The sequence below is a fragment of the Notamacropus eugenii genome, chromosome 3, assembly GCF_028372415.1.
Source record: "Notamacropus eugenii isolate mMacEug1 chromosome 3, mMacEug1.pri_v2, whole genome shotgun sequence".
Lineage (NCBI taxonomy): Eukaryota > Metazoa > Chordata > Mammalia > Diprotodontia > Macropodidae > Notamacropus > Notamacropus eugenii.
Window position 1 is genome coordinate 472,305,084 of NC_092874.1, and position 12,412 is coordinate 472,317,495.

The window sequence follows — 12,412 nt, forward strand, 5'->3', positions numbered from 1 at the left end:
TCAATTATTAGGTCAAAATGAGCACAGGCAGCAGAGAATTGATCCATACTTTGTTGCAACTCAGCTTCCGATACTGCATTGAGTGCACAATCATCTGCAAACAGTCTACCAGTGCTATGCCAGGAAACTGAATCACTTCCATTTGAACTGTCTTAGGAAGATTCTGAGGATCCTCTGGCAGGATAAGGTACCAGACACTGAAGTCCTTGCTCAAGATTTTCAGACTATGCCAAGTATTCAGACTATGCTTCAGAGAGCACAAATCTGATGGGCCGGCCACGTTGTTTGAATGCAAAATGTACACTTGCCAAAAAGATTATTTTATGGAGAACTCACATGGGGCAGGCGATCACATGGTGGCCAGAAGAAATGAATACAAGGACACTCTCAAGAACCTTTGGATTTGACTGTGCAACATGGGAGACACTGGCACAGGACCACTCAACATGGTGTGCCCACATAAGAAAAGGTGCTGTGCTCTTTGAGCAAAGCAGAACTGAGACAGCACAAAGTAAACATAGGATGCACAGATTTGTAGTATCCACCCCAAAAATTCACATGGACTATCTGTGCCCAACCTGTGGTAGAGCATTCCGAGCTCCTATTGATCTGATCAGCCACAGTCAGACACACTGAAATTTCACTTTAACATGGTGATGTCATTTTGGTCCTCTTCGAAGACGAAGGACAATAACCATTAAGTGCTTACTATGGCTCAGTCACAAAGAGAAAGAGAAGTGAAGACTAGATCACACGTCTTCTCTCTCCTAGTCCAGGGCTCTGTCACTGGCCATCCTAGTCCCTTCTTGGGTCACTTTCTTTGTCTTAACAAAGCTTTAAAAAAAACCCTAATCCCCAACCTGAACCTTTTCATTGTCTTTAGTATCCTTCACCAGCTTCCAGATCAATCTGAGTTTTAGGACTCCTCCTGCTCTTCTTACATCATGGTGCCATTTTCTTTTATTTGTCCTTTATTACTATTATTGAAGAGAGAGGGGAAGGTCAAAATATGAGAGTGAAGGAATGGAGGGATGGGTGGATGGATGGATGAATGGATAGATGGATGGGTGGGTGGGTGGGTGAGTGGGTGAATGGATGAATGGATGGGTGGGTGGGTGGGTGGACAGGTAGATGAATAAACAGAAAGAGACAGCTTAAGAAACTCAAGCAACTTGAGATAGGGCACCTCTATGTAAAATTTTGCCTCAGTTTGCAAAAAGTCAATAGGAAAGATGCTTTGCCACACTTTCACCTGAGGGCCTTCAGGGATCCCTGCTTCACTTCGAATTCAGAGACCTGATCATCCATGTCAAAAGACAAACCCAGCAGGAAGCAGCCATGTTGCATACTCAATCTCTATTTCTCTCCATCAGGTCTTCACCTCTCCAGAGTTAAGAAATAGTAAAGCAATGTTGGCAATTACAAACAAAACCAAATGCTACCCTACATATTTCAATTACTGCTACAGTAAAACTTCAGAAAGGGTACAACCTCCCAATGTCCTGGACCTCTCTAAAGAGGAAATGCTTCACACTTTTTTCAATTATTGTTAAAACTGTGTACAAAGGGGCTGACCACCTTTCCCAAAGTGCTAAATTTCTGGAAACAGAATGTTTACACTTGGAAAATCCCAGGGGCTCTGGTGACTCTACCAGGAAAGGGGGGAGGGGAAGTCAGCATGTCCATCAAGACTGTGAGAAAGAGCCTTGGGCTGCTCAGTTTCCCAAGAAGTCCTTGACCCAAGCAGTGCCCAGCCTATAAATGAGGCCTGGTCCAGATCCGCAAGCAGCCTTGATCCTTCCTCAGGCTACCAGGGTCAAGTCTGGGCCCTTTGAAGGCTGACAGAAAATGAAAAGCAGCAGTGGTCTCTTGGAGAGGATGTCACCATAATTGGACCTGCTTCTTTCATGGTTATTTTCCTATTACCTCCCATTAAATCCTTTTTTTTACCCTGCCCCCTCCTCCTTACATACACACAGGGTATTTATCAAAATAATGTTTTCTCCCTTTAAAGGGTACTTTTTGAAACATAAGCCTTGGTTTCAAAAAGGAATAAAATACAATTCTTCCTTTTCAGCTTTTAAACATACAAAAGGGATGGGCAAGGGGGTGGGAGGATAGAGGAGGGGAAGGAGCAGAGCAACTTAAAATTTATCCCCTACCTCAGGGCTCTGTAGGGCTCTAGGACAACAGAGATGGGAAGACTACAGAGACAATGCAGAGGGAGGGCCACCATGTCTACAGAGACAATGCAGAGGGATGGCCGCCATGTCTACAGAGACAATGCAGACGGACGGCCGCCTTACTGGTAATCACACTTGGGTTCAGAAACAAGCCCTCACACTCTCAATCTGTGTCATTTGAAGCAAGTCATTTTCTCTCTTCAGGCTTCAGTTTCCTGTTCTGTAAAAGGAGGAGCTTCAAGTCAATAGCCTTTCAGGTCTCTTCAAATTCATCATCCTATGAACTTAATAGCACTAGCACCATCTCTGATCAGAGAGAGGAACTTTTGCATTCCAACTATTTATTACTATTTTCCCAAAGCATTCATCAGCATGGTCTTCCCCTTTCCCAAACATCCAAACATCCAAAAAGCCTTTCTGGCTTTGCAGGCCTTGCTTTTCCTGTGAAAGACCATCTATGCTCCAAATAAATGCTCCCTTGGCCCACCTGGCAGCTCCTCTCATTTCTGGCTATAATTCTCTATGTTGGGAACTATCCTTAGAAATTTCAGTGTGGCAAGATTGTGTCCCCTGCCATGAAGTCCTCTGACCCTCTTCAGTATCCCCAGGTTGCCCTCCTATCTACCCAATGAACCTGGGTGGCACAGTAAAAGTTTGGTGGAATGGAGTACCAAACCAGGGGGCAGCCTCTCCTAGAACCACCTTCCTTGCCATCCCCTGGAGATCTGCATATCCAAGGATCCAAGAAATGTCTTGATCCATGAGGTCATAGGCTTAGATCTAGAAGGGACTTTAGGACTATGGAGTTCAACCTCTTCTTTTTATACATGAGGAAAATGAAGCACAGAAAAATCAAATGACTTGCCCAGGGTCTCTCAGCTAGTATGTCTCTAAGGCAGGATTTGAATCCAGGTCTTTCTGACTCCAAGTCCAGTGCCCTATCTACTGTACCAGGTTTCTTCCTTCCTTGACCTTCTTCATCCTGCTTTCGGGATGTCAGCAGCTGCTCTAAAATTTGGAAGGCAGATGGTACTCTCATATCCTTCCCACACTACTCCTGTCTTCTGCTCTGGTTTCCCATCCTGGGACATCTCAGATTAAATCATAAAGTCTTCCCTTGTGTGAGTTTAAAAGCACCAAGAAAGGCCTATTGTTTTGTATTACTGGCTGGTCTAATTCTTTGATGAAATCTCCCCCACTTTAAATCCAAGAACAATCGTGACAAACCAGGGCACCTCCCAACAGTAATTATAATAACATCTTTGGCTGTATCCAAATCACTCCCCTGCTAAGGACCCAAACATATATGGGAGCAGGGAGGAAGATCGAGGTCTCACGCTTTGTCATACCAAGAATTGGAATGGAACAGGGCCACATCTGGGGTTTAGAATGAAGCAGAAGCACATCAAGGGGTCGTACAGACCTACCTTTTGCCACATGTTGATGAAAAACAGCTCTCGAGAAACGTTGAAGGAGACGTTGGCATCGTAGGCATCATCCCCCAGGTTGGAAATGGAAATGTTAAGAGAAAGATTCTTCACAGCTCCCAGGGCCAGGTATGGTGTTTCCGCATCGACGCTGTAATTATAAATAGAAAGACATTAGCATGGACCAGCAAGGTTCCTGGTGGTGAGCACTGGGCATGCAGGCAGTTCTTGCTTTATGCAAATTCAACTTTATAGGTAGAATTCTGAAAGAAATCCTCGTTCAAAAAAAATGCCTATGCTAACTTTACTGTACAATCCTATGCTTTCTCCCTCTGATCCTGCCCCTTGGCTTGATGCTCCGCAGCTCCTCACCCCACCAGAATCCCTGGTGAAAACAGAAGGACAGAGCTCCCAAGTGCCCATGAGGCTTCTCGTCTTCAGGATCAAAAGTATTTATGAAAGTGCTTGAATACTGAAACATTATGATCATTAATAACGGGATGATAAGGAGATCTTCCTTTGATCAGAAGTCAAAATTCTTAGTTCTGTGACTTTTGGGATGACTTCCAATGCACAGAAGTTACTACACCAAGTAAAACTAACATTAAATTGTGAACTCTTTGAGAGAAGGGACCATATTATGCCACTTTATGCAAGCTAGCACTTGGCAGAGTGCCTTAGATTCTAGAAGGTACTTAATGCTTATTGATCAATGGATATTAATTGATTGATATGGAAAGCATTTTTAAAACCTTGAAATGATATATAAATACCAGTAGTTATTATTTTATATGAGTGGAGGAGGAGAGCTACAGACATGTGATTTCATCCATACAGGATGCTCCAAGTACAGGAATTCCCTTCCCTGGTATTGATTGATGACTGGACAGTAATTTACAGTCTTAGAATGCTGACTCCAGCACTGAGAAGTGCCTTGGTCACATAGTCTATTGTCACCTATGGTCAGAAGCAGAACTTGTACCTGGTTCCTTTAGACTCCAAGGCTGGTCTTCTAGGCACATCATCAATCACTGATTCCTTGGCTTCCCTCTGGCCTTCTTTTTGACAGCCAGCCTGCCACTGTCCCTTGGAAACAGACCTCCAAATACCAGGTCTATGCTTAAACCAAGCTACCAAGCTTTGGAACTCCCACCCTGGGGTCATGCCATCCTTATTGATAAGAGCATGAGCACAAATCTGATCGCCCAGGACATCTCACCAGGGCCATATCCCAGCCTTAACCATCTTCCTGATAGCTACCACCAGTTCCAGCCCTGGCCCCCTCATTTACCTCTTACTCTGGCCACCGTAATCACATTAACCCTCCCATTGCTCCCAGACAGGGGGTCTCCATGATCCTAATACCAGCCCTGTGACTCTGTATTAGGATGGAATCTCCCTGAGGGTAAGAATGTTTTATTTTTGTATTTGTACCATCAGTGCTTAGCATGGTGCTCAAAACATAAAACAAGTGCTTCATAAATGTGTATTTATTCATTTCATGTTCCTTTATTTTTTTCCTTGTTATTGCTCTATGTATGAGGGGAAAAACACAAGGTAAAAAAAAAACTAAAGTTAATGATGTCTTCTTAGGTGGACCTGCTTGAATGGTAGCAAGTGTTCAGAATCACACAACACTTCAATTAGCTACCACAGGTGAAAATGGGGATTCTGAAAGGTAGACGGGAAGTTGTTGGTGTCACCCGCACAGTTCTTTTGGATAGAGGACAAGCAACCAGAACCGTCCATCCAATGAAAATTCTGGCTTTCCTACTTTGGAAGAAAAAGCACTGATGGCCTGAACTGATCCAAACATTTAATTTAGGAGAGAATTCCAAATCTCTGTGTTGGGACCAAGAAAGTGGGACCTTGACCCCTAAGTGATTACAGAAGTTATTTATTATATAGGCTAATTTAATTTTAAATGAACTCAAGGCTATTTCTGTCCTATCTTGGGAATTAACTCAAGAGGTCTGAGAAAACTCTTTCAACTTGAACTTGAGCAGAAATCATAGGAATTAGTGCCTGTCATGCAATCACAAAATGGCATCATCCTAGGTGGCACAGGGCCTTTGCTCACGGCTGTGCCTCATGCCCAGAATGTCCCTCACTCCACATCCCATCTCAGAATCTCTAGCTCCCTTCCAGGTAGAAGTCAAGTCAAGAAGAGGTCCACCCTGATCTCACCATTGCTAATGAAGGGATCCTTCACCTACAAAATTGCTATTTACTTTGAATACATGGTGTGTTTACTTTGCGTGTGTAGCATGCTTACTTGTACAAGTGGCACGTTTACCCTGTGTATGTGACATGCTTACTTTATATATATGGCATATTTACTTATCTCCAACATGTATCTCCCCCAGGATATGACATAAGCTTCTCAAGGACAGGGATTATTTTCTTTTTGTCAAGTCCTCACCCTAGAAGCCAGGGTATCAATAAATACTTGGTCTGTAAATGACTAGAGACTTCAGAAACACCAGCTAGCTTCCAAATTAGGATGTGTGACACTGGAAAAGTCATCTTGTCAGTTTCTTCACCTGTGTAATGGGGACCATTCTCTCTCCCCAGACCAAGTGAGATCATTTATATAAAGTGCTTTATCAATTAAGTATATAAATGTCAGCTGGTGCTGTGGGTCTATTTAAAGGATTCAAAGAATGACAGCGTGATAAAGCTGAGAAGAACCTCAGAAGGACATCTATTCCAACTCTCTCATTCTAAAGATGACAAAAACTAAGGGTCCATTCATAGAATTATAGGATCCTAGATCTAGAGTGGAAGAGACCTCAAAAATGATCCAACCCCAAAATAAATACTACCACCACCACCATACGGGCATCATTGTGCCCATCATATAGTGCCCAGGCACTGTGCTAAGTGTATTTTACAAACATTATCTCATATGATCCTCACAATAACCCTGCAAGTTTGGTGTAATTACTATCTTCATCTTGCTGTTGAGGAAACTGAGGTAAATAGAGGTTAAATGATTTGCTAAACGTCACACAGCTAGTGTCGAGACTGAATTTAACCTCAGGTCTTCCTGACTCCAGGCCCAGCACTCTATCCACCACACCATCTAGCTGCCTCATTTTATAAAAAAGGAAACTGAGGCCCAGAGAGAATAAATGGTTTCTTTAAAAGTCACCCAGGTCATAAGAAACAGAGCCAGGATTTTAACTCTGGGCCTCCATCCAATGCTAGTGCTTGCTCCCCTACGCTATCCTTCCTCCACCTAAACAGACAAGTTTTTAAAAACTGAAAGGCCAACACACACCCATCAAACTGTCAAAAATCATTATCAGCAATAAAATTCAATGCTGGCAAGGCTGTGGAAAAACAGGAACACTTATTCCCTAATGGAAGAACGACAAATTTGTCAACCTTTTTTGGACAGCAATCTAGCATTATACAGTAAAAGTTACAAAAATAGTTCTACCCTTTGACACCGTAATTCCATTTTCAGGAATATCCCCTGAAGTGGTATCCCAAAAAAAGCACTCTCTGTTCAAAAATTTTCATAGCAGCATTGTGTATCATTTTTTTAAAACCCTAAAAGCAGCCCACATATCCAAAAATAGAGTGATGATTAACTAAATGGTGGTATACTGGTGTCACGGAGCACTGGAACGTAATTAAGAATGACAAGGATGAGGAATAAAGAAACCCGGAGAGGAGAGCCATTTATGAAACAATGCAAAGCAAACAAAAAACAAAACCAGGAGAATATGGTCCCCACTAACGATGGTCAGATGAGGAAAAGTAAATCAGAAAGAATGAACGCAGAACGCTGAGGGGACTGAGCAGAAGGGCCTCACATACAGGCAGAGCTCATTTTATTGTGCTCTGCTTTACTGCACTTCAAAGACATTGCGATTTTTCAAATTGAAGGTTTGTGGTGATTCCACATTAAGCAAGTCTACCAGCGCCATTCTGCCAAAAGCACTTGCTCACATCATGTCTCTGAGTGATACTTGGGTCATTTTCATAATATTTCAAACTTTTTCACTATTATCATATCTATTATGGTGATCTGTGATCAGTAATCTTAGATGTGACTATTGTAATGATTGGGGGGATCCACAAACCATGCCCATAGAAGTCGGAGAACTTAATAATGTTGTGTGTGTTCTGACTGATCCACCAACGTGCAGTTCCCCCCCACCCACTTCTCTCCTTGGGCATCCCTAGTCCTTGAGACACAACAATATCAAAGTTAGGTTAATTAATAACCCTACAATGGCCTTTAAGTGTTCAAATGAAAGGAAGAGTCCATCAATGTGACAAACTTCATTGTCATTTTAAGACACTGCCACAGTCCCCCAACCTTCAGCAATGGCCAGCCATCAATATCCAGGCATGGCCAACCACCACAAAAGATGATGGCTCACTGAAGGCTCAGATGATGGTTAGCATTTCTTAGTAAAGTATTTTTTAATTAGGGTATGTACATTTTAAAGATATAATACTATTGAACACTTAATAGACTACAATATAGTGCAAATATAACTTTTTTACACAATGAGCAACTAGAAAATTTTTTTGATATACTTTATGGCGATACTTGCTTCATTGTGGTGGTCGGGAACTGAACCTACAATATCTCCAAGGTTTGCCTATAGAGTTATGGTGCTTTATGTGACAAAATCAACTGATAAGTAAATGGTCATAAGTAAGCATCACTGACTGTTGATATTTAATGTCAAAGTATTTTCATTGGAAGAGAGGAGAGAAGAAAAAGGAAGAAGAAAGGAGAGGAGGAGATGAAATTGAGGAAGGAAAAAAAGAAGCATTTCTTTAGTATCTACTATGTGTCAGGTACTGTGCTAAGGAAGCACTTTACATATATTATCTCATTCCATCCTACAAGGTAGGTACTAGTATGATCCCCATTTTACAACTGGGAAAATGAAGACAAAGGTTAAGTGACTGCCCAGAGTCACTTAGTATCTGAGGCCAGATTTGAACTCCAGGCCCAGGGCTCTATCTGCTGTGCCACCTAGAAATTTAGGCCAAGAGTGAAAGCGACTTCTCCATGGTACAAATGTGAGAGCCAAGAGTCACCCTTGGGTCTCCAGAATTGTCGAGTTGTGAGCAAGGTCTCCAGACACCAAGAGCCCCACTGGTTCATACAGCTCAGCTTCACTTCCAGCACCAGCAGCAGTCATAGAGCAGCCCAAGCAAAGGCAGGGCTGGACACAATGGCCTTTCACATTGGAACTCTCCCTTCCAATGACTTCAGGAAGCGCTGTGCTGAGCAGGCCCCTCTTATCTAATCTAGAAATAACCATGGCCCCTGTGAAGGACAGTCTCCGTGCAAACATTCCTGGAGTCTTCAAACATGCAGGCCCCACTCTTGACCCACAAGGCCCAGGGGGCTCTTGGCCCACAAGACCCAGGAGGGAAGCTTGTTTATAGAAGAGGAACAGAACTCTTTGTGAACTAATTTTCTCCCCCAAAGAGTTTGCTCATCCATTCCACCGCTGTTCTCTTTTTCAGTGAGACTGGTTCAAGTCTGTCATTGTGACAGATTTTGATGGAAGAAACACCATATCTGACTTGTGTGCCAGGTGTCTCTCACAATGTTCTTGAGTCTATTAAAGGCCAAACAGAAAGGCAGTGTGGTATAATGGATAGAGGAGGTGGCCATGAGGTCTGAAACGGTCAGCCCTGCCTCTGACACATTCTGCTTGCATGACCCTGGACCAGTCACTTATCCTCAATGCCCAAGTCTTCCCTCTAAGATTAGATGTTGAAAATCAAACATGAGGCTGCCTTAGTGAGGAGAGGGGGCATCTCCTGTCCCAGTGAAATCCCAGGTCCAGTCCCAGAGAACCTGCTTACAGAAAGAGGTCAAGTGCACAGTCATCACCTATCATGGCAATAAAGTTCTTCTACCCAGACCATGGCTGACCAAAATTGTATCTCAAAAGCAAAGACACAAATAAAGCTCAGAAATCATTTAAATGAGTAAAACTGTGCCCCAGACTTTGTTCAAAGAACCTTAATTACCTCCTTATCACTTGAGAGCTAAAGAGGAACTTGGCTAATGTGGAAGTCGCTCTTTGATTTCTCGTGTCTTCTCCCCACCCTAAGGAAGTTTCCTCTTAAATGCATGAGTTCCTGAATTCAGGGAATTATACTAATGTTGATGCCACATCACACTAAAAGCCAGTAACAAGCAAACTCTGGACCAATTAAGGAAATGCACTCAGCCTAATTTTCCAGAGCCCCTGAGCATTTATAGCCAGACCTTTAAAGCCCAGAATGTCCAAGGTAATGCGGAGGATGGAGGCCAGCTGGTCCAATCGCATCAATTAATTAATCAATCAACAACCATTTACGGAGCACTTACCACATGCTGGGCACTGGTGTCATGTGCTGGGGATAGAATGAAGGGAATAACACTGACTCCCAAGAAACTTACATGTGTCTCATTGTCCAAATGTGGAAACTGAGGCTCACATGGGAAAGGAATTTCACCAAATGTCCTTTGGAAGGGACCTTAGAGATCATATAAGTCCAAACCATAGCTGAACAAGCATTCCCTCTCTAGCACTCCAAAGTGGTCATCCTCCTCCTTCTGGGGGGCCTTAATTGTTAGAAAGCATTGGATCCAGGCTAAATCTGTCTCTGTACTTTCTAATAATAATGGCCAACATCTATATGGGTCAACTAGGTGGGGAAATGGAGAGGACCTCAGATCTGGATTCAGAAAGATCTGAGTTCAAATCCAGCCTCAGACACTTAATGGTTATGATTGCCCCAGTTTCCTCATCTGTAAATGGGCTGGAGAAGGAAATGGCAAGCCACTCCTACATCTTTGCCAAGAAAACCCCAAATAGTGTCATGGAGAGTCAGAAATGACTGAACGTTTGTATAGCCTTACTAGGAGCCAGACATTTATGCAAGCTCTTTACAATGATCCTCACAACAGCCATGGGAAGTAGGCACTATTATTAGGTATTGAAGCCAATAGGGTTAAGTGAGTTGCCTGGAGTTCCACAGCTAATAAGTGTCCAAGGCCAGATTTGAACTCAGGTCTTCCTGCCTCTGGCTTCAGTGCTCTATCCACTGTGCCACCCAGTTTTGTCTTTAGAGAAGAGGTAGATGAGCTCCACTTTCTTTCACACAGTAGTTCTTCAAATTCTCCAAGACAACTATCATTCATTCCCTATGGCTCAGTCTTCTCTTCCCCAGGCTAATTATCCCCCCATCCGACTGAGCCTCACATGGCCCTTCCCACTCTGGACTGGCCTCCTCCACAGATTCTGCAGCTTATCAACATCCTTCCTACCCTGGAAAGGCCAGAACTAAACTTGGAATTCCAGGTGCAGCCTGCTGCCCAGGACAGACACAGAGGCTGATCACCTCTGTATTCCCAGGTCCTATCTTTCTCTCAAAGATGTAGGGGGCATGGTGCACAGAGCTTCAATCTTCCCTCAGACACTTACTAGCCATATGACCAGGGGCACACAGGGGCACTTAACTTCTCAGTGCCTCAGTTTCCTCATCTATAAAATGGGGATGATAATAGCACCTACCTCCAAAGGCTGTTATAAGAATCAAACAGTAAATTATGTGTAAAGCACTTTGTAAACCTTTATTATCCTGGCTATTTGCTATTATTATAAGACCACATTTTCCTTCTGGGTTGCTATGAAATACCACTCCCGAGCATACTGAGCCTGAGACCTGGAAGGTAGCTAGATGAGGCAGCTGAGTACAAGGGCAGGATCAGAACTCGGGAATCCTAAGTATCCCGGCCAGAGCTCTTGGAGAAATGAAAAGTGACTAAAATGGCTGGGAAACGGAGCCAGGCTGGGCTCCCCTGCCATAGGGCCCAAGCTCTGAGAGGTCTCCCCAGCCTGCAGGAAGTGGATGAAGCCCTATTTGTTTAACTTTCCTAGCTCACTGTCGTTAACAGCTGCCTTTCACTTTGGGTCATCATCTCCCGCAGTGAAACGTCAAAATATTTAGAATCCATCTTTAATCTTCACTGCTGGGAAAGCGCTTGAAATTTCCTGATTAGGGCATCTCTAGCAATCGGGGCAAGCGTCCGGAATGTTTCACTAACCAAGAACATGAAAGAAAACAGAGCAGCCAATTAAGAAAAAATTACCAAGAAACCTCCAAAGAGGAGGAGGCTGAGAGTCCTAGGAGGCGGGGGTGGGGCTCCGTGGACCCCTGCCATGAGGAGACGAGCAGCAGCATTGCTGGGTCCCACCAAAGGCCTTTCTAAAGCATCCATGAGCTCGAGCAGTGGATCCATTCCATCTCACTGCTCACAAGCAAAGCCATAGCTTTAGATGGATTCACAATAACTGTCCCTATCACAAAATCTGGGGGAAAGCTTGGAATACTCCCATTCAACCCAATGAACTAGAGTTTGGCTTCTTCTGAACACATTCTGACATGAGATCAGAGTTGTCCATTTCTAAAGCAAAGGTAAATTTCAAAAGTATTTAAATCTCCACTATACAAATGAGGAAACTGAGGCACAGAGAGGCTGCTGCTGATCAGACCATAAATAACTGGCAAAGGTGTGATTGGATCCTGGGGCTTCCTAATGCCAAGGCCAATACTCAATCTCCTTTGTCTCAGGCTGACACTATCCAGAATTTGTTCCATATCTCAGAACACTTTCCAAACCTCCTCTCCAAAACTCCTCACCTTCCAGACTCCACAAGATAAACAAATGAACCTTAATACGAACTCCTTCTATGTTACTCACTTTCCATGTGACTGTCAGTAACTACTTCTTCTCTCTAGGCCTCAGTTTCCTTATCTTTAAAA

The 12,412-nt window shown here is 43.4% G+C and overlaps 1 protein-coding gene across 3 annotated transcripts in view; it reads right to left on the reverse strand.

The window, feature by feature from the left end:
- ITGA9 (integrin subunit alpha 9) overlaps nucleotides 1–12,412 on the reverse strand; it is a 406,938-nt gene that overhangs the window by 124,076 nt on the left and 270,450 nt on the right. For all 3 annotated transcript variants that reach the window (XM_072598903.1, XM_072598905.1, XM_072598902.1), the window contains one exon: nucleotides 3,611–3,761. In XM_072598903.1, the coding sequence (XP_072455004.1) occupies nucleotides 3,611–3,761 (151 nt within the window). The remainder of the gene's footprint in view (nucleotides 1–3,610; nucleotides 3,762–12,412) is intronic.